The 27,753-nt window shown below is 46.7% G+C and overlaps 1 protein-coding gene across 1 annotated transcript in view; it reads left to right on the top strand.

Moving 5' to 3' along the window:
• The window catches only part of LOC129385635 (BTB/POZ domain-containing protein 3-like), a 34,731-nt gene extending 10,279 nt beyond the window's left edge, over nt 1-24,452 (top strand). The window contains exons 3-5 of the mRNA XM_072289314.1: nt 2,888-3,105; nt 9,283-9,574; nt 21,624-24,452. Of these exons, the coding sequence (XP_072145415.1) occupies nt 2,888-3,105; nt 9,283-9,403 (339 nt within the window). The 3' untranslated portion in view covers nt 9,404-9,574; nt 21,624-24,452. The remainder of the gene's footprint in view (nt 1-2,887; nt 3,106-9,282; nt 9,575-21,623) is intronic.
• Nucleotides 24,453-27,753: the final 3,301 nt, after the last annotated feature.

Below are 27,753 nucleotides of genomic sequence, written 5' to 3'. Positions count from 1 at the left end.
ATAGATGGCGCAAACAAGGTCATTACACGACAAAAATGTCATGATATTCGTGTGACGACAGACCGTTTATGTTTGTCATACACTCTTTTCATAATATGCCCATTCTGGTACATACCCAGTTAATGAAACCACCATGAGAGCACCAAGATGTAGGCAGCTGTTTCATGACGTACGTGACAGAAATGCCATGATATTTGTGTCACGACAGATCGTTTATGTTCGTCATTCACTCTTCTAATACTATGCCAATTTCGGTACATACCAAGTTAACGAAACCGCCATGAGTGCACCAAGATGTAGTCGGCTGTTTCATAACTACATGACAAAAATGTCATGATATTCGTGTCAAGACAGATCGTTCATGTTCGAAATAGAGTCTTGTCATACTATGCCAATTATGGTACATACCAATGGCGAATTCCATTGAGAGAATAGAAGCAGAGCGCGGTGTAGTGCGGAGTCAGGTGGCACCGCAGTGAAAGCCGGAACACTCGGATGGGGACGTGTGAGGAGAAATGTAAACCGTGACGCAAGCAGTCGACGTCCCAGCATTCTCTGTCTGGGACGTCTGGCACTACGTGCAGAAAGGGCCGACCGACACCCGACCTTCTCTCACCATGCCTCGTTGAAATGAGGCGTGACTGCTCATGCTACGGTTGGCGTCCCGCACCATGTGCAGAAAGAAATTTTTCTCACCCGACCTTCACACACCTTGCCTCGTCGAAATGAAGCCTGACTTTCTAATTCGCCATGAGCATTTCGAGTGTCTGCCGGTCTGGCGGAAGCCCCGCAGTGTTTACAGGCCTCTTGTGTGTGTGTGTGTGTGTGTGTGTGTGTGTGTGTGTGTGTGTGTGTGTGCGTGCGTGCGTGCGTGCGTGTGTGTGTGTGTGTGTGTGTGTGTGTGTGTGTGTGTGTGTGTGTGTGTGTGTGTGTGTGTGTGTGTGTGTGTGTGTGTGTGTGTGTGTGTGTGTGTGTGTGCGTGCGTGCGTGCGTGCGTGCGTGCGTGCGTGCGCGCGCGCTACTTTAGAGGGACCCTTTCCGCGAACGGCCAAAGTCTACAGGAGCACTTCCACGAACCAGCAACGCGCAAAAGAGACGGACAAGCGTCTACAATTCCAGGAGGCGGGACGGCCTCCTCCTTGCAGCAGGCTTTCTTTGCCGGTCACGTGACGTCGACGGAAGCAAGATCCCTCCCACGATTGTAGACAGCCTCTTTAAGGGGCTCCGAAATGTACTTTTGATCACTTCATGCTCTTCTCATTTTCATTCACCAACTTTTGAATAAACCGTGCAAGTTTCGCGCTAGAACTCGTCTCGCCCTTCCTTGGTCGCCATTGTCTACCGGATGCCTGCAGCCCGCCGACAACGCCACGCTACCCAATAAGTAACGTCGGTCGAGCTTCAATGCGCAGGCGTCGCTGCAACTCGGGAGCAGTACGATACGCTACCCTGGAGTACGCAACCGTGCCCACCGGTTCGCGGCCGCGTATAACATTGTGCAACGCCGACGTATCCTCCGACGCATCCGGAGACAGTAGCTTTCGCTGCTGTCGCCGTCGAGCGTCTCAAGCACTTCAGCAAGGCGAAGAGGCTTTGCTGCCACTGTCCTCGGCGGATCCGACGAGAAGCAAGATTTGCTAGAAATGCCAGTATCTTTCGCTCAATCGTTGCGAAGCTCGTTCATATCAACGGCGTCAAAGTCACTGGGGCCAAAACAGCGACCACGCTTGGTTCTACGCGCGCTCGCCGGCTGAAGCAAAATAAATACAAATGAGGAAGATACGACGGCTTGAATCACGTGACTTTCTCCGCACTAAGCTTTTCAGGCGAGAGCAGTGCGGACAGCTCCCGGCTGCTAGCGGCGCAGCGAAACTTCTCTTGTTCCACCACTGGATGACGCCGCTCCCACTCCTGTTCGGCCACTGAAACACGCCGAGCCTGGAAAGAACACTTTCAGCGTGCTTTTGAGTGCTCCTGTTCTCCCACTGGAATTCGCCACAAGTTAACGAAACGACCATCACAGCACCAAAACGGAGGCGGCTAGATAGATACTGTCAAAGTGGCAAGTGTGCGCCAAGAAATGATTCCCATTAAAAAAAATAGAAAGCTCGCCTAGCAATAATACTACCTATCCTATCAATATCAAGTGAGCGTTGCTCACAGAAAGCCCTCGGTTATTTTTTTCTTAGCCACGTTTAGTAGGCACATCCAGCATGTAATTTAATGGCGGTTTCTGAGAAACCTGTGTGGGTTTCCTTTGTAGCTTCATGCTACGGTGAGGTCCAGAAGGCGGCGGCGGGTCGCGGTGGCCACCGTAGTCTTGGAAGAGAGACCCACCTGCGCCGCTCCCTTCCCCTAATTATTCCCCTAGTCAAGAAATGTTTATTCCTCCTGCTCCTTTTCATGCATTTTGTTCGCCTGCCGTCTTCTGCAGAACTGATCAGCCATAACCTAATAGTGTTCTGCAAAGTGAAATAGGAACACCTTTTCTTCTGATAGCTGTATTTCACTGATGACATTCAACAAGCTTCACCAAAACGCGTATTTATTGCTCCGCAACGGATAATTCATGCTCCAAACCTGCTCCGAAGTGCCAGATTTCCTGCTCCCACTGCGGCTCAAAAACGTGCTTCGCTGCGCCCATCCCTGCACACAACTGCAATAGTTTATTTGATGCCCCACTTTGAAGCTGACATTAGCGTTTTCGCTAGCTGTGCATGTATGTCCTGCCCCGGTATTACATAAACCGCAACACGTATAGCTTACACACGATGTGGACTGTCTTGTTCATGCAGAGAGAAACTTTACAGTGAAAGAAACTTGCGTGGAAGCCAATTCCGATAAGTTATGTCGAGATGCTTCTGAGAGAGCCGCTGTCATTTTGCAGTTGAACTTGGTGAAATTCCTGCAAAGCGGAGATCACGCTGACGTGGAGTTCGTCGTGAAACCGGAGAAATTCGGCACCTTGAAGGTCTTCAAGGCTCACAAGCAATTACTGGCCTTGAGTAGTGAAGTTTTCGAAGGCATGTTCTACGGTCAGCTTGCCGAAAAGGACACCGTGGTCATCACGGACCTCCACCCTGATGGATTCTACGGCCTTCTGAAGTGAGTACTTTCAGTCGTGTTGATCCGCCGTTGTCAAAGGCATTACCCTACTATGTCTTTTTAGAATGTCCCACGCCTTCGATCCCGAAAAGGCACGCGTGCATTGTTCACGAAGTGTAAGCGTAGCCTTTACTAAGCGTGGCCTTTACATGGCCTTTACCACTTGTGATTGTTGTAAAATGGTTCAGTGTGTTCTTCTACGGCGAAGTTGTTACAGCGTCTAGAAGCACTGAAAGGCGTTATATCTGTTTTGAAGTTATTCTAAAAAAATGTAATCCCCAGAAATTTTATTGAGGAAGTGAGCAAAGTGTTGAGCGTGATAAGGGCGCAAATATTTATGTGTGCTTTATATCGGAGATAAATAAAAAAATTTTGAACTTTCGCTTTTGGCCTGCTGACAAGCGTTATGCAAAATTTGCTCACTGCCCTGTAAGGACGAAAAACCGCCGGCGTTTCACATTTGGACAACATGGGGGCCAATATATTGTTGACGCGCACCGAAACATTGAATGCGGAGGATTACTTCGGGCTTTGGGAATACATAATAATAATACTCCGAAATTCCATGCGTTATACGAGGCCTGTAGTACGTTTTCCCGGTGTCCTTGGTGAACTATATAGGGAACACGTTGCTCATATTTCGTTCCACTAGGTAACATGATGTCCCTGACTTGTTCAATTTGCGTAGTTTATTTGCAGCCTTCGTAGCAAATTCCTTATTAAATGTTCCAAGGTGCCATAGGGCTGTTTTTCGCGTTTCCCGTGTATTCTTAAAAGAAGCCTACATTGTAACGTTCCGTGCGTTATGGGCGTGTGCGAAGCATTGACCAGGCCGACATGGTGAAGGGTGAAAAACTGCTTGCGTCCTTTATTGCGCTTGCTTATAAAGGCACGTCAAGAGCAAAGAGGGAAAAGTAAAGAGAAAGGGCACGGCTCGTGCCGAGTAGAAATAATGACGTGGGTTGCGCTGGTAAGCGTACTATCAGATTACGATACATCCCTCTCCTTTTGAAAGTACACATATTAAACAGCAGCTATGTAATGCACGTCCTCACAGCATTAAAAAAGTCAAGAGTTCAAGGCAACTGTTCAAAATTAGAGTCGTACTGCAGACGTTGAGGTGGTCTGAACTGGCGGCGAGATCTTCGTAATGATGTAATGGGGTCTGTCGCCATTACAGGCGGTGCGTTAATCTGGTCGGGTAGGTCGGGAGTGGCGTGTGTACTTTGCTGGCGTTCGTCAGTACCGTGGTCATCTTCCAGTGCGTCCTGAATGAAAACTTCACCTGTGGGGAGCAGATGTTGCCTGTTGCGACGGAGTGTTTTGTTGTCCTCTGTCAAAACTTCGTACGATCTTGGATACACCTGCTTAACCACTTTCGCTTTCCGTGACCACAACTTTTTCTTCAACCTAACAGTCTGTCCCTTTTCCAGTGGTGGTAGAACCCGTCTTGAATATTCCTTATGAACATGCTTCCACACTTGCGTTCTTTGCTGGTTGCTGAAATCAGGAAGAGTCGATCTTAATCGCCTTCCTTGGAGTAGTTCTCCGGGTGATCGTCCATCTTCTAAGGGGGTCGACCTGTAGCTAAGTAGCCCCAGCCAGAAGTCCTCTCTTGCTTCTTTCTTCTTCAAAATTCTTTTAGCTACCTGCACGCCTTTCTCTGCAAGTCCGTTGGACCTCGGGAACTCCGGACTTGAGGTGACATGCCTGAAGTCATACTTCCTTGCAAACCGGCAGAAGTCTCGGCTTCTGAACTGAGGTCCGTTGTCTGTACACACCTCATACGGGACACCATATCTCGCAAATATGGCCCCCAGCTTGTCGATGACGGATGTCGCCGATGTGTCACGCAGCTCCTCCACTTCTGGAAAGTTAGAAAGAGCGTCATACACTGAAAGATAAGACTTTCCACCGTATTCGAATAGGTCGACACCGACCCTATACCATGGGTAATGCGGTGTAGGTCTAATGATGAGTGGTTCGGTGGGTTGATCATATGCATAGTGTTTGCACACAGCACACCTCTGGATCATTTCTGTGATATCGGCGTTAATGTTTGGCCGAAAAATGAATCTTCTTGCCCTTGCTTTACATTTATTAAGGCCCATGTGGCCCTCATGCACTCGTGCAATCATCTCGCCTCTCATGGACACAGGCACGACCACTTTTGTACCTTTCAGTAGAATACCTTTCACAATTGACAGCTCCCCTGTGAAAGGTTTCAGCTCTCCTTCAACTTTTTCACCATTGCGAACGGCCTGAATTACGGCGCGTAAATAGGGATCATTATCTGTCTCTTCGTTTAGCCGCTTCAACGTGACATCGCTGACAAGGGCTGTAACCGCACTCACAGCATGGATTTCCACATCGGCATCAGCGTCCACATCGTCCTGGTCCGGTATCACGGCTGTGGCTCGCGAGAGCATGTCTGCCAAGATGAGTTCTTTTCCTGGAACATATCGAAGGACATAGTCATATTTGAGCAGACGCATAAAAAACCTTTGTAGTCTAGGCGGCATATCAGCTATTGCTTTTTGAGCTATAGCTATCAACGGCCGATGATCGGTTTCCAAGACAATCTGTCGACCATAGATGAAGTAATGAAACTTCTGGCAGCCGAAAGTCACTGCTAATGCTTCCTTTTCTATCTGTGAATAACGCTGTTCCGAGTCAGTCAGCACCCTTGATGCGTACGCCACAGGACGCCATTCACTTCCGTGACGCTGCACGAGAGCGGAACCCAAACCATTCATTGATGCATCGGACGTCACTTTCGTTTCTTTCTGTGGGTCAAAGATAGCTAGCAGTGGCTGCTGGCCAAGGCTGTCGCAGATACCGCGCCATTCATGCGTGTGGGTTGGTGTCCATGCAAATACGGCATCATGCTTGATTAGGCTGCGCAAAGAAGACGTCCTCTGCGACAAGGAGGGAAGGTACTTTGAAAAATAATTGGCTACACCCAGAAGACGCTGCACTCCCTGTTTGTCGGCCGGAATGGGCATCTGTTTCATGCACTCGATCAGTCGTTGGTTGGGCTTTATGCCGTCTTTCGAGATAATATCACCCAGAAATTCGATTTCGTGAACGCCTACCTTGCACTTCTCTGCGTTTAGCTTAAGACCAGCTTGCCTAGCAGCTTCGAGTACCGATCTCAACCGATGGTCATGTTGTTCCTGCGAGATTCCTCAAATCAAAATGTCATCTACATACACATGAACGCCCGGTAAGGAATCGAATATTTCGCTCAGAGTCTTTTGAAATACTTCTGATGCTGACGCAATTCCAAAGGGCATCCGCAAGAACCTATACCTTCCGAAAGGAGTTGCGAAAGTGCAGATTCTTGACGTTTCTTCATCGAGAGGAATTTGGTGAAAACCAGCCTTCGCGTCAAGTCGACTGAACACCTTTGCACCGGCCAGTTCCGCCTCTATGTCCTCAGGCCTTGGCATTTCGTAATGCTCCCGTTTTATGCTAGCGTTGATTATCCTGGGATCCATGCAAACCCTCAACTTTCCATCTTTTTTCTTGACTATTACCAATGGGCTTACCCATTCAGTCGGTTCGTTGACCTTTGTCACGATGCCCGCTTGCTCCATCCGCTTCAGCTCGTTGCGAAGTGGTTCCTTTAGGGCCAAAGGAACTCGTCGGGCAGCTTGTACCACGGGGACCGCATCCGCAGACAGGACCATCTTGTAATGTCGCTGTACGCAGCCGGTACCTTCGAATAGCTCGCCGAATCCCTGCATTACTTGTTCGGAGTTGCTTGCTGCCACTGCGTCGATAGTCCTGGTAACTAGCCCGAGCAATTCACTTGCCTTGAGCCCAAGCAGTGCCTGCCTTCCTTTCTTGGAGACGAAGAAGTCCAAATGCTGGTGTTTGTCACCAATGACTACTTCTTGGCTGATGACACCTAGGTGTTTGATGATGGCCCCATCGTATGACCGCAAAGTGGTGTTGCTGCGTTTGATAGGGGGCATTGGCCGCAGCTTCCTGTAGGCTGAATAAGGTATGACGTTAGCTTGAGATACCGTGTCGACTTTGAATTTGAGTTCGTCGCCGCCAAGGCTCGCTATCACCATCCAATCACGTTCATTCAGTATGTTACTGGTACACACATCCAAAATTTCAAAGTCGTTGCCATCACCATCATCCTGGAGCTCATCTACGCGTGCCGCTCTTCTGCAGCAAACAGCAAAGTGATTCCCTGCGTTACAGATTCTGCAAGTTTTGCCATAAGCTGGGCAGTCGCGTGGCCTGTGTTCTCTGCCACAACGTGAGCATTTGAACGTTTTTGGATGCTTGGTTGAGCTCCGAGCGACATTGACTGGATCTACTTGGTTTACTTTATCCGCCCATGCTTCGCATTGCAAAGCAGCTGCCTCTGACGCCTTGCATATTTTTTCGGCTTTAGCCAGCGTGAGCTCGTTGTCTTGCAGGAGTTTAGCCCGGAGGCTGTCATTGCTAATGCCGATCACAATTTGGTCGCGAATCATGGAGTCTGTTAGCTCACCGAAATTGCACGATCGGGCTTGCATCCTCACGTCTCGTGCGAACTGTTCAAAACTCTCCCCCGCTGTCTGCATCCGCTTCCGGAACAGATACCGCTCATACACTTCGTTTGTTTGAGCAGCCCAGTATGCGTCAAACTTGCCGACGATAGTCTCGTAGTCTTCTTTGCTTTGACCTTCGCTGAAGGAGAAGTTGTTGAAAACTTCTAATGCGTCCTCCCCTGCCAAGCTCAGTAGTACTGCTGTCTTTGCTGCCTTGCTCAGGGGTTTGTCATGCGGCTTTGTTACCGTGAAGTAGAGCTCCAGCATCTGCTTAAATCGTTGCCAATTCTTGCCCATATCACCTGTCATGAGCAGTGGTCCGGGTGGCTTCAGCACATCCATGTCTGTTCCTGGGTGCGCCCGAGGTCCTGCTCCCGCTGGAAAGTGTTGCACTGGGCGGCCACTTCTGACACCATGTAACGTTCCGTGCGTTATGGGCGTGTGCGAAGCATTGACCAGGCCGACATGGTGAAGGGTGAAAAACTGCTTGCGTCCTTTATTGCGCTTGCTTATAAAGGCACGTCAAGAGCAAAGAGGGAAAAGTAAAGAGAAAGGGCACGGCTCGTGCCGAGTAGAAATAATGACGTGGGTTGCGCTGGTAAGCGTACTATCAGATTACGATACATACATGACACCCTGTTCACACTTGGTGCACGTTCTGAGCATAGTAAGTGTAATGCATGGGAAAGCTTTCAGCTTTATAGCTTGATAAAAACCGTCGAGAAAAAAATTAACCCTCGTTTTATTCCATATCTTCAAGCGACGTGTAGAGCTTGTAATTGGTTTCCCCCATGTACCCTGTCAATAAAACTTACACCAGCGGCTAAGCAGAATGTAGTAATCGGCTTTGTGTTTGTGTGGTTGAGCTTTGCACCACCAGCTGGCGCCACCAATCTGCCCGCTCACGTTTACGTCTCCGCTCAACCGGCTAACCGCCCGCGCTTGCCGGAATACCGGACGCCATAAAATTGTCTATTAAGTCAAACGCTAGGGTCGCCTGGAATTTTTGTTTATTTTTAACTTCAAAGTCGCTAAAATGTCGCCAATGGTTCTGCCAAGTTGGTAAGGATTGTCGCTGGTCGCTAAAGAGAAAAGTTTGTCGCTAGAACGCTTGCTGAACCATATATCTAAAGCTCACTCCAGCTTGTTAGAAAGCATACTGTATGTTGTGCATGAATCAGAATTTTGCTACATCAATACCAGTATACTGTAACTGATATACTGCGGTTATATTAATCTCCATATCTCGGCGGGATACACTTATTTTTTTAGCTATTAAACTGCTTCAGATAAATTTTATTCTCTAAAGTACAATCCGCTCTCAATCCGGCGACCGTGCTGCTTACGTATTAGTCGCTTTCTGGACATTGCGTTACATAGAAAATAAGGCGCCGCATGTTCGACACTCGTTTGCAACTTCAGTTTGCCTTCAATGTCCGCCTCATGCTGTCTCTTTGCTGGGATTGCGTTGTAAGCGTGCGTTGTCTTAATTTTTCGATGCATATTAAGGACCAGGCTCTTTTATTCGCCGGTCCTATTACATAGCTACATTGTATTGCCATTGTATGTTTCCTGAAAAGCTCATCTGTGACAGCTAATTTGCCACTCGGCTTTTGTTTCGCAGGTACGTGTACGCGGGACAGGCCAGGATCCAAAATTGTTTCGAAGCCTTGCACACACATGCTGCAGCGGAGAAATATCTCTTCGAAGAGCTGGCAAGTGCGTGCCTGGCCTACCTTCACTAGCACGTCGACGGCAAAGAAGCTTGTCTCTTGCTCGACTGTGCCTTCGCGAGCGGCTACGGATCGCTTGACAATGTGGCGCAGGCTGTGCTCACTAAATATGGCGAAGGAGTGCTGCGTTCCGACGCGTTCTTCAATAGCCGGCTGGAGATCGTGCATCTTGTTCTGGACAAGGTAACCGCTAATCGCATGACAAGAATTTCATGCCAAGTTTGCTTAGCATGAGAAGGATTTTGAGCAAAAAACAAAAATCGTAACCACGCGGAGTCACATGACTGCGCTACTCCAACAGGAAGGGGGAGGCGTGTTCTTGGCGGCGCAGGGGAGGGAGAACGGCGGAGATGCGAAAGCCCGCTAAACTTCGTGAAGTAGCGACACTCTCCTCCTCCGCCTTCGCTCCTCCTCGTTTCTCCTCTCTCTCACGCTGCCTCTTCGACCGTGGCGCCGCACAGTGAATGCACGCATAGGCAAGGCGGTATGTGCATCCACGCCTTTAAGCCTTCGCATTCGCCTTCCAGCTCCAAGTGACTTCGTGTACAGCGTATAATTTCTATCTGACGGGTATAGAAATTCAGTGACGGCAGCCTTTTTTTCTGTTTTGATAACAATTAAAAAGACAGAATATCTGAATGAGCGCTAACGGCTATGCAATGACTCCTAATGTATTATGTGCGCTCCAGTTCGGTACGCAATACTTGTGAAGCGTATGTCGCAAGACCTTGTTGCGAATGTTTGTAAATAACAAGTTTACGTTCGAATGCCAACATACTGACCTCCAGCAAGCTCTCGGTAGCCTATATAATTCGCGCCGTCCCTACCGTGTCAATTGGCGGCGCGTATCAGCTATGACGTACAAAGGCTGACAGAGCGCACGAACGATTGCTGCTATGAAGGTTCGAAAGAGTATTGCTAGGTACAGTGCCTCCAACGTGCGTGCTTGCCAATCTTCTAGGCACGCGCAAAGGCTCAGAAGTGGGCGCTGGTGGCGTTATGGTTCTCGTGCCTCAACACAGACATAAATACCGCCGCCGATCATCGAGTCTGGACTTTGCGTAAATAGAAAATAATATCAGTTTCTTTAGCGTTTTTTCGCGAAGCGGGAACGCGATAACAGCGCTTCACTCAGCCTCAAACAAGAGCATTGTGGGCTTAAGTAAATTTTTTCAGGTGAGTGACTTATCACGAATAACATTTCATCGAGCATTAGCTCGTCCGTTCGCTAAGTGGCGTACTTGTCGCGAACCGAGTTGCACTAAGGTGCTTGCATTGAGTCCTGCTGCGCCCGCTCCGAAGAAACATTTGCGAGATATGACTTTATATAGCGATGACCGCGCATAGAATTGCCGGCCAGAATTGCGGTAAGTGAAATGATTTTCAATAGAGGTCTAACTGATATGAAACAGCATTCGAGTTGCAAGTTCATAGTTTATCTTCAGCATAGATGAATGACAGGTTTGCTTTTCCAGTCACATGTCACACCAGGTGCTTCTTAGAGACATAGCGGCCGTAGGAACTGATAGTGGAACGAACGAGCGTGCAAACTAAACAAACGAGCGCGAACGACGACTAAACCAGCCAGGGAACGAGCGGGCGACCGCACGTTTTCTTTACGTGTGCTCTCCCGCCGCATCTTAACCTTTGCACACTTCAAAAATCACACCAATTAGCACGTACGTCTCACTGACCCATGATGCAGTCGCTCGGCGACGAACGCGCTGCGTAACTCGGTTTCGAGAGAACGCGCACGCTTTTCATCGGTGCCTTTGTGTCGCAAATCCACCGAGCGACCGCCAAAGATGAACAGCTATTCTATCTAAAGAAGGCCAGCACGTAACCACAAAAGGCAGAGAGTTGCTTTCCTAAGAGATTTCATGATCGAGCCTGAAATTTTGACAAAATAAACTGTGCTGAATCTTAAAAGATTTGTAATCACCCTATTGCACGCAGCCAGGCGCGCCCGAGAAGTTAAGCCAGTTATAGTACAAAACGCCTAAGCGCACCAAATGCCACTAACACGACCACGTATTGCTTATACAAACAAAGCACACGTCGCGTAGGAATCGCGGTAAAGCGTGCAGACAAATGACGACATGCTCAGTGAACTGTGCAATGTCTACTACGTTATGGCCCGCAACGTTTTACAAAAGCCCGACACATACTATACTAGGAGACACTCCCAACTTGCCTCGCATTGTCGTGTGGAGGGTGTTGGTCAGAAGTTCTCCCTCCCGATTTGGTTAAGCCATGTCATTGCCCGTCGCGCTTACCGGACGGTATCGAGAAGAGCTTCTTGTCTTTGCTAAAACTATTCCCGCATTCGAAGGAACAGTAGGTCATGATCATAGAAAATGCCGTGAACCGACGTCGCACTTGCCACAAAACTTACTTCAAGGCTTTCGCAAATCAAAACAACAGAGAAGAGCAACGGCGCCATCATGCGCTCCTCGCCACTCCGTAGACGTTTCCCAAGAAAAAATGGCGCTGAAGCGCAACTGTAAACAAACGAAGCCTGCGCGAGTGCCCACGTGATGCCATTGGGCCAATAGCGACGCGGTGTCGGCCACGGCGCGCGAAGAGGAGGTGGCATTCGTCAAAGCGTGGCGCAACTTTACGAAGTTTAGAGGTTTTAGGAGATCCGGTGAGCGGGCAGCAAAATTAGAAAGGTGGCTCTCCTTTGGCGAGCGCGACTCCGAGCAGCAGTATTTCGATCCCATCGTGCAGACATTAATACCTCCACGAGATCTATAGTTGAAATGCATTTAGTCGCGTTAACCCTTTCGATTCGTTCCTCATTGTTGGGTATCGGGTACAGCTGATCCCTAGTGATGGCAATTAACTTCCTGTAGTCAACACACGGACAAAGGTCCTTATTGGGGGTTTCTACAAGTATTAGCGGTGACGTGTAGTCACTTTCAGTGGTCCCAATAACTCTCAACAGCATGCGCTGTATCTCTGCCTCCATAATTTCTTTCTGTCATGGAGACACCCTGTAAGGCTTTGATCTTACGGGTTCGGTTGATGTCAGCTCTATTTCATGCGTTATTAGTTCGGTTCTACCTGGCCGATCGCTGAATCTATCGTGATATTCCCCTAATATCCCTTTAAGCTCATCTAGCTGCTCGGGTCTAAGAGCGTGCGAGCTTACCGGATGTTTTACCACTTCTTCCAGGCTGATTTCAAAGTTGCAGGTTGCCGTATACTCAATAAACTTGGTACTAGTGTCATCCTTCTCTTTGATGGTCCAGTTAACAACTCCGCTCCGCTCTACGTACGGCTTCATCAAATTGCAGTTCTTGCAGATTTCAATTCTTGCAGATTTGCAGTTCTTGCAAATTTCGACTAGTTCTTGGGTTGCGCTTAGCCGTTCCTGCAGATTTATCACGTATTCTACCACTGTTGGACTCTCTCCTCTTTCCTTCCACATCTCTCGTAACATTCTCAGTGGAGAACGGAGTGTCCTCCCATGCACTAGCTCTGCTGGCGAGAACCCTGTAGCCGCATGAGGAACCGTTCGCAATGCAAACAAAGTGGCCGAAGACAATTCTCTCAATCGCCGGAATCATCTTAGGGACCCTGGACTGAGGGTTCCTCCCACACTGCTCTCGCCATTCAAATATTATTAATAAAGATGTTTTACTCTCTCTCTCTCTCTCTCTCTCTCTCTCTCTCAGTCCTCCTTGCGCTCGTAACAGAATGCCCGGAAAACTCGCTTAAGTACGGAATGCCACCTCTCCACACTATTTGACTGAAGGTAATAGACGGAACTGTGTATCAACTTTACCCCGCGCTTTTGTAAGAATGTAGAAGTCAGTGCGCTGATGAATACTGACCCTTGATCTGCCTGAATTTCGGCTGCAAACCCAACTCGTGCGAATACTGTCAAAAGCGCGTCGACTACATCGGTGGAGCTGAGCTCTTTCAGAGAGATTGCTTCTGGAAACTTTGTAGCCGGACACAACATGGCAAACAAGAACCGGTAACCCGATTTTTTCTTTGGTAGAGGCCCTACCGTGTCTATCAGAAGTAGTCTGAAAGGTTCTGAAATTAAGGGCATAATCTTTAGCTTAGCTTTCCAGGTTTCTCCTGGTTCTTACAGGATCTTACAAAATTTTCTACGACTTTTAAACAGCCAGGCCAGTAGTATTCCATAAGCAGCATGAAGTATGAAGTATTTCCGCAGTATGAAGAACAAACGCAACGGTCTAGATATGCTTGGGTCAATAAACCGACCGTTTGATGTGCTTTTGTTTACCGAAACATGGCTTACAACACATGTTGATCATCTTCCATTCAAAAATTACCAGTATCATGGCCTCCTTCGTTCGAGTATGAGAGGTGGTGGTCTTGCCGTGCATGTAAAGAGTTGTTATCCGCTGTTTGTGTTAGACGAAATTTCTGCAACAGATTCCAATGTTGAGTGTTTAGCTGTATCACTGTCCAGTGTCATTGTAGCTGTTATATACAGACCGCCAGCAGGGAACAAACTACCTTTTTTCAAGGTTCTCGAAAGCCTACCCTTGAACCTCGCCAATTCCCGGTTGCCTTTTGCAATAATGGATGATATATTAATCTCATGCACGATGATCACAGTACGCGCGAATTTATTAGCCTAATAGCATCTTATGGTTGTTTAAATACTATAAACATGCCTACTAGAATTAGCATTGCTACAGCTTCCCTGCTGTATGTTTGTGTCACAAATATGGTGTCTCCAGACACGGAGTCTGGCCTGTTATCTTCTGAAATCAGTGACCACATCCCGATTTTTGTTTTCTTCTTGTGAAACGCATTAAGTCAGTATCCAAAAATCTCTCGAGGGTAACTAGGGTCATTTCCGATGAAAATTTCGCCAAATTTATGACTCTTATTCAGAGAATATGTGTTCGGAGAACGTGTACAGCATATCTGAAGTCAACGCGGCGTATATTCCTTTTCTTGCCAAGTTCATCAAATTTTATAATGCTGCGTTTCCTGCAATCGAGGTAAAACACAACTTCCGAAAATCTAGAAAGTCGTGGGTTGATAACGTGTTATATAATAGGATACGTAATAAAAATAAAATGTACCATGACTTTGTACGTACTCGCGATGCAGGCCTTTTTAGAGAGTTCAAAAAATTTAGGAATAAACAAAATAAAGACCAAGTCTGCAAAAACAGCTTACTATACGAAACGGTTCTCCAGAATTTATAACGACCGCAAGAAAGTTTGAAGTGGGATAAACTAACTATTAAACAAACACAAGTGCAGGGACCACTATGAAATCGCTGCATCTAATTCGCAAGCTAGCGGAACTCAATTAGCTAACACCATAAACCACTTCTTCACTGAAGCTGACAAGCCTACATTAGATCAAGCTCTCTCTAATGCTCCCGTGTGCAACTTCGTTACCACTTTACCTAACTCTATTTCGTTGCTGCCTGTGATCCCACAAGAAGTAGCTACCTACATTGGGAAAATAAAAAAAAAACAATATCTCAGCAGGCCATGCTGACATCAAAGCGATACCATTGAAGTATATGTCTGCATTATTATGCGAGGTTCTAGCGTATGTTATAAATCTGATGTTCACAAGGGGTGCGTTCCCAGATGAACTGAAGATTGCTCGTGCTTGTCTTATATATAAAGGAGGAAATAGAAATGAAATCACGAACTATCGTCCCATCTCCGTGTTATCTGTGTTATCGAATGTGTTTGAAGGAGCCATTAATAGTAGATTAGAAAAGTTCTTTCGCGTTAGTAACATTATTAACCCATGTCAGTATGGCTTTTGGAAAACAAATAATCTGAGCATGCCTTACTCGCAGTTAAAGAAAATATCATTGACAACATTGGAACCAGAGCATACACTCTCGGTCTGTTCTTATACCTCCGTAAAGTTTTTTACTGCGTACAGCATGAATTTCTTTTGAGTAAACTGAACAGTTACGGGATACGCGGAATAGCTCTAAAACTGCTGAAAAGTTACCTAAATAACAGAATACAATACGTTAAATGGAATAATTTTGATTCGAACCGCTTGCGCATTACCCAAGGGGTTCCGCAGGGAATATTAGGTCCACTTTTGTTTTTATTGTACATAAACGACATCTGTAACATACCTGATTCTCCAGATTTGGTTATGTACGCTGACGATATAAATATTTTTTTCACACCACGTACTCTGCCGGAATTAGAAACAATTGTGAACGCTTATTTGGTAAAATTATACGCTTGGATGGAGGCGAATAAGTTTAGCTTAAACTTGTCAAAAACCAGGTACATAATTTTCCGACCTGGCCTCTGTTCATTACACACTTAACCTAATATACGCCAACACAAAACTGCAACAGGTAACAACTCGGAAGTTTCTTGGTGTCTGGTTTAATGAACATTTATCCTGGAACACAAATATTTCAAAACTTCTTACGGACCTTAGTAAAACTGTTGGTTGTCTTTACCGGATCAGCGATGTCTTGCCCGTTTCCCTAAAGGTGTCCATACACTACGCGCCAATTTTTTTCCAAATAGTCCTATTGTGCACTGGTCTGGGGCACTACAACAATAAGTAATTTTCAGAAGTTATTTCTCTTGCAAAAGAAGGCATTGCAGGCTATTGAGGGTCACCATGGTAGGCCGGTAAACCTACCAACTTTACCACTCTATCATAAGCATAGTTTACTTAAAGCAAACCATGTTTATATATTTCGCCTGTTACAGTTCATCGATCTTAATCGTTTGTATTCAATTGCTCCTAACCGCCCTCCTACTAAATACCCCCTTCGGCAACACAGAAACTTGGTCCCTAAAACGAGGACAAATTACAGCAAACAAGAGCTCGATTACCAGATTCCAGTCGTTCTCAATAACCCATCTTTAAGTGTCATGTTTGATCTCCCAAAGAACAAATTTAGAGAAGACATCAAAAAGTTACTAACAAGCACTGACTCAATATAATCTCAGTTTTTTTGCTTAGCGTAGCATCTCTTCTTCTCGTGTCAAGTTGTTTGTGTGTGTGTTTTCTTTAGCGACCTCATGCCATGTTTATACACTGCCTTTGATTTATGGTGCACTGTCTTCGTATAAAAAAAACATTTCTCGCGGTAATACTGTCGTTTGATGCAATGTATTTTGTTCACTATCATACTATATTAATATTTATTTCTGTCTTGCTCACCGCTGTATCGACTGTTTTGGGAAACTGTGACCTTGTCAGGCTTTACCGCCTTTTGTCACAGTTCCCTCTTTCATCTTTGAAAGAAAATAAACCTCAACCTCAAGCTTTCCTTTGATTTGTTATGCCTAGGTGGCCAGACCACCCATTTCCATGACACACTCAAGAGGTCCTCCCTGTACTTAGTAGGTACGGCTAACTGATCTAGAGTCCTGCCCTTTCGGTATCTGTAGTGCCGATACAACAATCTTCCTCTCTTTTGTGTTGTTACGTTGCGCCTAGCAATACCTTCTTTAGCTCTGTGATGTAGTTTAGCTAAGCTGCCATCCTTCTTTTGCTCGGCTGCCAGTGACTTTCTGTCCCAACCGTTTTTGCGTACCTCGAGCCTAGCTCGGATTCGGTTACTGAACTTACCTCTGTTGCTACTTCCGCTGGAGCAGCGTTTGTATGTTCAGCTGAAAGCGACGCGATTTTACGAGCTTGGCCTCGCGTCAACGCCTGTACTACGCCCTCTCCCAGTTTAAGCCTTTTGTCACGCAGTAACTTATCCGACCGAGTCGCAAAAATATAAGGGTACTGCAGCGACAAAAATTTGGAAACTGCAGCCTCGGTCACCAGCTGCCCCAACGGTCCACTGATTTTGACTTTAGCCATGGGCAGACACACGGTGTGTTCTTCTACAACATGTTTAATCCATGCTACTTCTCCAGTTAAGTCATCTACCGTCACGTAAGACGGATGGACAATGTCCGTCGTGGCTGCACTGTCTCGCAGCAACCGGCATGCTTTGCCATTAACTTGCAGGTCGTGGGCTTAGAATTAGAAGTTCAATATTCTAGTCTTTTTCAACCACGTAGGAGAAAACTACGCTAGTCTTCCCACAGTTTACAGCAATATGTCGCAGTTTGTGGCACTTATCACAGCGGATTGGTCTAAAAGATTCCAATTTTCTTTTCTGCTCTTTTTCTACGGTTTCCCCGATTGATTTCTCCTCTCGCGTTTCTGAGGGCTTTTCCTCCACCTCTACAGGCTCCGGTCGTCTAGTCTGTTAACCCTTCTTCAACGGAAATGGTTTCCGTGGTCGATTTCGGCCGTCCCGATTTCCGTCCTCGGCGTTCAGCTTTCTACGCGTTGCGTACTCTTCGGCTAATTCAGCCGCAGTTTCCACAGTGTTTACATTTCCTCTGTCTTGCACCCAGCGCTTCAAAGATTGTGGGATGCTTCTGTTAAACTGCTCTAAACACATGCAGTCAATAATCACGTCTCTGCTCTCGTACGCTTCCGCACTTTTCAACCACTCGACTAGGTTGGCCTATAAGCTATATGCAAACTCCGGATATCCCTCGCTATCTTGCCTGTGCTACTAAACCTCCGCCGAAAAGCTTCGGCTGAAACGCGGTACTTTTTTCAAAAGGCTAGCCTTAACTTTCTCATAATCATCTGCATCCTGCGCACTGAGTCTGGCGATTACTTCCGCAGCCTCACACGGCAACATAGACAACAACCGCTGTGGCCATGTACTCAGGCCGAAGTTCACCTTCTCGCAAAATCTTTCAAAATTTCCTAGGAACAAGCCTATGTCGTTCCCGACATCAAATGGCTTTAACAGTCTTGTCCATTCTGTACGCTTTTGCCTCACTTGATCGTCCCAGAGCCCCTTCACTTGCTTGAGGCAACTCCAAACGTTTTCTTTCAAGCTCAAGTTGCATTTTTCTCAACTCGCGCTCCTCTCTGTTCCGTTCTTCTCTCTTTCTGTCCCGTTTCTCTCTCTCTCTCTGTCTCTCCGGTTTCTCTCTTTTCCTAAGAAGTTATAATCCAATTTCAATGTCCTCCTCACTGGGCTCTTCAGAAATCAGCTTCAATAATTCCCATTTTAGCATTTCCTTGTGTACCTCTAGGCCCAGTTCCTCACCAACAATCGCCAATTCGTCTCTCAGCAGTGTCCTTAACTTCATTATTGCTGCTTTACTGCCTTGGTCCTGCCCGCTAAACCTACCTTGGAAAATACAACCTAGCTAACAATCAACAATCTATCTTCCCTGCTGTTCTAAACAGAACAACCAGAAAATGAAGCCTAGAGAGTCAAAACAAGAAACAAGCACTCGCCGCAGACACAGCACCACGTCACAAAGTCAGTCTCACCGCTGTCAGGCAGTTGTAATGGTTGGGGTCGGGCATGAAATAGATGGTAGCTGGCCCATGCCGGTCATCCAACTTATCCACGCTGAAGACGTTGTTGAAAGGGGGGACATGTTCTCATCGAGAACGAGCAGTATGGTATTTCTTTACAGTATCTACATGAGAACGTTACAGTTCATCAGTCTAGCATGACTGAACAAGAATGCACTCTCAGCAGCCGCGCCACGGCTGCTTATAAACACTATCCTCCCTAGGTCCCTAAGTGAGAGAAAAAGGCCGTTCAACAGTCAACCAATTCGGAGCGTTCAAAGTCATCGTAGCCGACCCGCCTTTGAGGGGGAGGGTTTACACACTCTTCCGCACAGGTTTCACTGACCACGCCGAGTTGAGTGGGTTTTCGCAGACAGAGGTCTTGACCCGAGCAGGCGCCTCTTTATCCCAGAAGTGACCCTGCAGTCAGTGGCCGCCGCGTCTGTCCATTGACTGACGACTTCTAAGCTGCATGAGACAGCACCGCAAAATATCTACCAGGAGCTCCCCTGCTCCAAATAGACCGTGACGGTGTCGGCGTAAATACTAACACTACTTGCTCCGCCGACTGCGTCTAGCCATCTTGGCGCCATTCCTTTCTGGACGCGGCGCATTGTCCTCCTTACAAAACGAGTCACCGCCGCAGCCATGGTCGTCGATGTCCTGTTGACTCGGCGCGTTGTTTTCACAAAATGAGTAGTCGCAGCAGTCCTGCCGGCGGCATTCCGACGGTCGCTTACCCGATCCGGTCAAACGTGACAGATGTCATGACTGGTATGAGCAATGGGATGAGGAAGAGTGCTTGACAACGACAGCCTACAAGAGCCGAATGTCGAAGCTGGTGTAACGACGATGGAATGACCGCGATGGCTTCACGATGATGGCATGACAACGAATGATTGAGAACTGTATCAAGATGATGGCGTGACCTCGATGACATGACACGGACTCGGATGACAAAGCTGTAATGTCGACGATGCAATGACCACGACTGTATTCAAGCATGAGCGCCAACATATTGGCTCAAGCCCATGGCTCAAGCTATTGGATAACTCTGGCAAATTCGTTGGACGTTTTCCTTCAGGCCGCCCTTCAGCGCGCGCCCAGACGGTGACGAGGGCCGACATAGACTGTAGCGCGCAAACGAAGGCGCTCACATCAAGGTGACAACCACCGGCCCCCTTAGTAGAAGCGATAACTAGCGCGAAGACCCCCGTACGTGAACCTGACCCTGAGACGCTGAATTAATTAAGGAAAGGGGGCCAACGTCGACGGCTACCGTGGGAACCGCGTCGACGTCGATTTCCCAGATTCCTAGGCGATTATGACTTCTGCGGGGGTGATGGTGCAACATACGAGGTGGAGTCCGGCGAAACGATGTGATTTAGTGAGAGGGATTTTGCGAGCGGTTCGGCGATTATGATTGGCCTAGATACAGTCATGAGATTCCCTAGTGTAGTCTCCTAGGGAAGACAACTATTTTAAAAGCGGAAACTTTAGGTGCAATTGAAAGGTGCGGACGTATCCTGATGCGAGTCAGACATTGAATGTGCTCCTACATAGAGTAGGCTTCCGTATTTGGAGCCAATGTAAGATACCCCCATTTTCCTTCATTCCTACTACCGGACGTACTCATCCCTGTGCCGGGTAGATTCCTGGCCTAAACGCTACCACGAGCCGGAACAGTAGGCAATGCTATTCGTTTTGAAAGCAAACAAAAGTGACCCATGTACGATTTGGAAAAGGATGATTTTAGGGTGTTAAAAGGACACACGCAATAAAGGAAACACGCATACAAACAGCGCCAGAGTTTTGTGTATGAGCGCTTTGAGCCTGCATGTGTTTCTCATTTGTGTTTCTTTTCAGCGCCCAAAAATCATGTTTTCCACATCGCACCCACTCTTCCGAGTAGATTTATTATGACCTACATACGAGGAGAAATTGGGTGGTTAAAATAACGATGCGGGTCACTGCCCCAAGCTTGTGTCGTCCGTTACGCAAATAGCAGGTCAGTAGATAGCAGCAAAAACAGATTTGAATAGTTTTACGTTATGTGGACTCTGGTACCCGTCATTGACGATCCCTTTTAAAAGATAACCAACCTTGCCTTCTTCACTCGTCGAAGGTACAAGGGCATTAAGCTTATGTACTTCGACGTATGCCGTGCAGGTTGCGCCTGGAACTCGCAGCATGAATGTTTCTTCGGTACACTTTGCTACCGCAAGATCCCCGGAGCACTTCTTGATTTCGTTTACGAACTTCTCCTACTTAAGTGTCTTTGTGGTTTTCATGCCACGAAAACGCGGTTAACTTAAGTAAGAAGGCACCGTTATTCAGCTGGCCGGTAGCGTTCCAGCCGTTGAACCGACTTGCTCGTTGGTAGAGCGGAGTCATCCGTCCACCTCGTCCCCGGCTTTTCTGGCGAATGTTTGCGGCTCGATTTAAGGCTGCCACGGGACGCTGAGAAGTGGAGAGCTGTCGCCGTTGGAAGCCGTCTCTGCTTCTTCACCGGCAATTCGGCCACTTCAGCAAAGCTCAGATTGCGCCTCCTTGGTCGGTGTGTCGTCCTTCTCCATGGGCGTCGTTGTTTTATCTGGTGCCTCTACCAAAAATGTTACGATGGGATATGCTTTGGGATTTGATTGTGGTATACAGACCGCAATCATGAACTATACTGAAAATATTTAGCAGATTTTTGTACTAATATTGCTAGATGATTGCAGGGACGTTTTTATTCAAATTATACTGGCCTGTTCTACTTTTGGTCGAAGCTTAAAGCTAAGTTGAGGGACAGTCTAGCAGCCACTTGCAATCCTAAGCCAATATCTCGCGCAACATAAATTACAACGAAATATTTGCGTATAACATTGTGTAACTCTAATAAACTGTCACTCTGCTGCAGGTGCGAGTTGCAGAGGAAATTTTTGTAATCAAAGCGGTGCTACGATGGGCGCGATCATGTTTCAAGGCGGGTGCCATGGAATTCAAGACGACCATTGCCGCCTTGCTGCCGAAGCTGAGGTTCTTGGCGCTGTCACCGATGGAATTCGTGGAGTTGATCAACTCCGACGACGCGCGAGGTATGATGGAAAAAGAAGACGCGCTCGCCATTTTGTGCAACCTGTTCCCCAGAGGGCGCACTGATCTGCCAGAATGGGTATGTCGAGAGAGGCGGCCACGCAATTTTGTGATTGGTTGATTTCAATGAAAATAGTACTTCACAAAACTGTTGGGCCAATAGCCTAAGCTAGTGGAGGCTTCCACTTTATGTGTGACAATGACAGTTTCGTCTGATATTACGGCGACGAATCTGTCTTGTATGGCTTTTGAAAGTGCTTTTAGCGCACTCCAATCCGACTGATTTCCCATCTACAACTTATGTTAATTCAGAAGACATCTTGTCTAGCAATCACTGTACCTGTTTGAATAAAATGTGTTGCATTGAAACGAGCTAAATTGTTGCCAGCGAAGGCCTATATTTTTGAGTCACTGAATTAATGTGTAAGTAACAGTGAAGTACCATATGCAGAAGTTTTCAATTGAGCAGCAGAAATAGACATCAAGGTTTTCCACTGCTTCTGTAAGGACATCTTGATTGTCATACGTTCATCAATTTACGTTGAATAACTACTTTGTTTATATGCGTTCTGCGAAACGGTATCTGTAGAAAGCGCAGTTTTCTTTATTTTTAAGGTAATGCTTGCATAAGAGTGTGGAGAAATGGTAGCAACGTGACTAAGCATTCGTTCGTCGCGTACTGATCCGTGCCAGTTTATAAAAATGCATTTGTTTGTGTGTTTGTTTTGTCAGACGGAAGTCTGCAAATTTGATGCCTAAGTTAAAGCAAATTTATTCGGTATATTCCCACAGAAAAGTCTTCTCCCAACTGTCACTGGGTATTTACTCTTCTATAATACTGCAGCAGGTTTCACGCAAATAGAGACAACGGTTGTTTAGAAACACCATTCGTGCATCTCGCAAAAGTTTCAAGAGAAAGAAGTGTAGCCAAACCTTACTCTCATGTCATTGTTCGTAAAAATCTTTTCATACGCACGCTTGCCTAGACCTCACAGCGTTGCATTTCTTGTCAAAATCCAATTTAAAGATCGAGTTCGTCGAGATGTGTGCTGTATTTGACTTTCGTCTCTCCTTCTGTGCCGGAATATTCATGGAGCGAGAGCCTTTTATATTGTACTCGTGTACAATCATGAATGTATTCTCCATTCTGTCAAGCAGGTTTGTCTGTACGTCAATAGTTCAAGTAAAAGATTTGTTTTTTTTTTGAAAACGTAAAGTGCCTATTGATGTTTTTCTGCGATGACTGTGTGAGGTTATTGGAAGTAGCTTATGCAGGGTGGTCTTTGCTAACAATATTTCATGGCAATGGTGGATGCGTGAACTTGCATGATAATAAAGGGCGAATATAAACATTAATAAGATTTTGCAACAACTGCAGGGGGCATGCTGTCTTCGCAGAATTCGGAATAAGTGCCGTGACTGGAGCTATTAGTTTTCAGTAGAAACTGTGCATATCGCACAAGCTTTGTAATGTAGGCACTCTAAATTTGTCACAAAATGCAATGTGGTTGCGAGTAAGAGTTTTTCTTGCTGAAACAATCTGGCGTGCGGGAATATACTAAACATAAATATTTCATAGTTCCGAAAACGAAAAGTTATTATTTGAATGGCTTCCGATTTCAATTCACCACTTACAACATGTCTTCCAATGACATTAACTAGAAAACGTAATGAGTGCTTAAGAGTTCATTAACGTTCATATTGGGAGTTATCGCGCAAAATCTGACGTCGGCCACTGCTCTGTAAGATAGGCAGCAAAGATGGTCTCAAACCTCTCATTTTTGTTAACCTCAAACAGTCCTTTCAAAAGCGAAGCCACGGGCCCGAGCACACAAAGAATGTCAAACTGCGCCTTTCACAGTCGTCCACCTTGTCTAGACCCGCATGTTGCACTATTACAATGTTGAAAATTAACCAGGTAGCTCAAGTGTGTACACTATGGACATTTTGTGGTTGTTTCTTTCTAAGAAAGTTCGAGGATTACTGTTAAATTATTGCGGTTTGATGTGTGACGCTCACTGTACGTAAACGTTAAACGGCATCGACACCACTACTGTTCTTTAGAGCCGCTTCATCAATTTCTTTGAAACAGAAGCATTCTGTTTCGGCAGTAAGAAACAACTCGCTAAAACTAGCTTACCGACCCTATTTAAAGCTTAATGAATATTAGGGGTTCATATTCAGAGACATAGAGGCAGCTGGGATGTCATAAGCCGTCCTCTTACGTGACACAACCACCAGTTCTTGTGAATACGATCTAGTCGTGTGCTCTAAACATTAATCGTGTATTGTAAAAGATCAACCTTTTCACATTGTGGGACTCAAGTTTTGGTTGGAATGTATCACTCTACTCTGTATGTCGCTTCTCTCACTATGCTGTAAGTGCAGTTATTGCTTTATATTACAACTGTAACTCAAGCGATGTCAAGGTGTGACACCGCGAGTGTGATTGCTTGTGTACTTGTATTTCCACCGCTTAAGCCTTCAAGAAATGACGTCCTGTGAGGCCTGCCGCCTCTTTTGACTTGTCGCACTCAGTGCTTTTTTTCTTTCTGTGCATTCATACCTGGCACTAAATATTTGCTGCCATCGCCTCAGGGACCGTTGTGTTTCGATAGCAAATAGTTGAATAAACAAGAAACGTTTTAGGCGATTCCTGCGGTTGTGATTTCATTTACAGCGACGGCAGTGGCCTCTGACAACGGGCACCACCATCTTGACGACAAATCTGTGACGCGCTCAACGTTGTTTTCTTCAGCTACAGTATTGCCTGTTGTGGAATCAGAAATACGTGAACAGAGGCCATCAGCCGGACCCAACTGCGGGGCAAGCTTCTCGAAAGAAAAAATTCGCCAGTCGCCAAGGCTGTACTCTATACCAATTTATAGCCTTAGGGATCCTTAAGGGTGCATATCGGTCTATCATTGACGCCTGTACGCAGATAAGAGTGTAATAGTGTGAGGTGTAGACAAAAACACCATGAAGGGTGTAAATCGGTTTACAGTGTGCTCAGCATTGTTAGTGTACTCACTTGCACGTTGTCGCACTGTTGTGAATTTGAGTTCCAGGGGCACTAGACTAGAAAACCAGTTTTTTCTTCGCATTGAGGGGAAGGTGAAGCGCAGGATAAAGTAGCCTGAACACGATGGCCGTTGGCGTAACGGAAAAGTCGGTCGGACACCGGAAGCTCAGTTTCGAACTTCTAAGCGTGACTATCGCGCGTGTTCAAGAAAGCTTAAGAAGGACAGTATGCTGGAAAGTGGGAAATGTACTCGCATTTGGAAAAACACCGCTAAATCAAATGAGCACAGTTATACGCGTACGGACGTTGAACTGGCGGTTGAAGCAAAGCAGAACCAGCGCAGAACGCTCAACATCATTTCAGCTAATAAGACCTGCTGCAGTTTGTAGGCTTCACACAGTGAAAGCCCGTGTGAAACTTAGTTGTAGTCCACATCACTCGTTTTATGTGCTTCTGTGTAGCACACGGGTATGTATGCGACGACGAATAAATGCCATCACCAGTGATGAATTTTCCGGCATCCTAGAGCTTTAGTTAATCGATTTGCTTGACAGAGCACGTCTGTCTAATAAATGAAATGTTGTGCTTGTAAGGCGCTAGGTCCTATGCATAATTTGGCAGCTCCTGTTTTGGGAAATTTCTTCTGCGCACTTTTGAAAAAGTTTTGTGAAAGATACAGAAATACAGCCGATTGTTTGTTACAGATGCTTCTATTTTTGTGTAGCTTGTTCTTTTATTTCAGCATGATTACCTGTTAATTATATTTCTGTAATTTTACAAAATATGTTAGTTTCTTGCAATAAGGGGCTGAGAGTTTACTCCCGTCGTGACTGCAGCTTTCATGTAGAAAGATAGCGAGAGATTCTGTGGCGGGCCCCGTGTATACCTCGTCCTTCAGGGTGTTTACATGAACCCGACCGAAGCACGTCGAATCGGCTTGTCGGGCTGGAATACGCTTCTCTAGTTCATGTAAACGCTAGCCGCTTGGGCTGAACAAGCTTCGAGTCAGCCCCAGCCTAAACCGTTTGCAGCATGCATGTAAACCCAACGCGTCGGGACCATCAGCGCCGAAACTCCCGCGGGACCACTGCGACGTCGCCATTTAGCCACCGGCAGTGGCAATGACATGAGAACAACGCCAAGACAAGGCACTGTGCGGTGCAACCTCATCGTAGACCTAAGACCCGTGCATATGGCAGCGGGAAACGGAAGCCCAGGTCGAACGCGTTTGCGTCTCGACTCGACGCTGTGTGCTGCCATTGTCCAGTCTCGTCAAATGCGAGTCGATATAAACGCGGTGGTGTCGGGTTCATGAAAGCGTAGCCTTTGTCGCGTTACTCGTGCAGTGGTCGGTGTGGTCACTCGTGACTGACACCGGCACCGTACTCAAAATAAAAAGAAAGCTCCCCAGGTCACCGTGCACGAAATGTTGCGTTTTCAGTTGTCACTTGGACCAGTTCGGCTCATAAAACGCAGAGCCCACTCGCCACGCCGCAAACAAGCACGCAGGTGAGTCCAGGGTGGCTAGCGTCCCTCTTGGCACTGTTATGTTTAGCGAGCGCACTTTCATTTTTTAACGCGTTGTATGTTTTTTAAGTGAAAAACATTGAATAATATATGTTTTGTGCAAGGAGCGTTATTTGGAATTGCTGCGAGCGTGACTATAAGATGGAAAAAACCAAACGCCGCTTAAGGCGCCTCCGCCGGCCTCCTGTAGTACCTCCTTATCGGCATTGTGACACGAGCGCCACGTCCTTGAGGTTGATGCCCCTCAGGAAATCTTCCGCTCTCTCATTCTAAAGCAGTTCGTGTGTGCCTCTGTGAAGCCGGTATTGCATTGTATCACAAAGTAATAAGCGAAGCCTCATCACCACATTGTAGGACTTTTGTTATCAACAGCCCTTACGCAGGAAAATGCGTGACGTCATACCACGTCATCGAACCAGTGATGATTGTTCTGGGTGGATACGACGTTAAACGTATTTCCTTTTTCTCTATAGCATCCCTTCGAAGCTTTTTTTTAAATGCTGGAAATCCAACGAGTTGGAATCTATAAATAGCGAAGCTTTATGTGAATGCATAGAGTCGAAACAGGAGTACACACACGCACGCACGAATGCACAGACACGAACACAAACACAAGCCCAGGCGCACCCAAATTATGCCGAACCTTTTGCTAAGCGGAGTTGCTGACAACGAGCGAGTACCACGGACCCCTTGAACGCATCATGGTTTCCGAGGCAGCACGCGCACATCTGCATACAGCGCAATTCGAATCTATTCCATCCGCTACGAGCGTTTACTTACCCATTACCATGCAGCTGGGGATGCGTGGAGGCGAGTGCCATCTGCTGGTGGTGCAAGGAACCCAACGGCACGCGCGCTGCGCTGTGATTGGTTGGCCTTTTAGGGCCGCAGCCATGGTCACGAAACCCGGCGATGTTCCCAAAGAAAAGCTTCGCATTTAATGCTTATGCACGTCACATTGCTTAGAGGTACTGACAACCAATTCTGATGGTACGCATTTTTTTTAGTGCAATGGTCAGAGTGCCGGTCAGAGTGCCTAATCCGGTCAGAGTGCCTACCGGTCAGAGTGCCTAATCGTGAAGTGCTGACGGGGAAAACGCCGTGGAGCATTTATTAATGAGAATTTTTTTATCCGCAGTGAGGTTGTAGTCGTTCACTGGAAGCATGCTGAAAAACGGTGACAGGTGAGCGCAACAGTGGGAGGCAGATGACAAGCGTGGCCGTAGCTGTGGCATAGTGTGATCTTGTTTATCAAGTCAATGTTCTTGCGATTCTTGTTTTCTGAATTGTTAAAATATTCCTGCAATATTAGCTACGTGTTTTCGGGGTTTCGTGTCCAATCGCATTTGTATTTAACCAGTCGAAACGAAACCAATCGCATCGAAAACGAAGTGGCGCCTTTACA

This window comes from Dermacentor andersoni, chromosome 7 (assembly GCF_023375885.2).
Source record: "Dermacentor andersoni chromosome 7, qqDerAnde1_hic_scaffold, whole genome shotgun sequence".
In the NCBI taxonomy this organism is placed as follows: Eukaryota; Metazoa; Arthropoda; class Arachnida; order Ixodida; family Ixodidae; genus Dermacentor; species Dermacentor andersoni.
Note: the sequence above shows the minus strand (reverse complement) of the source record. Positions and strands in the feature narration are given on the sequence as shown.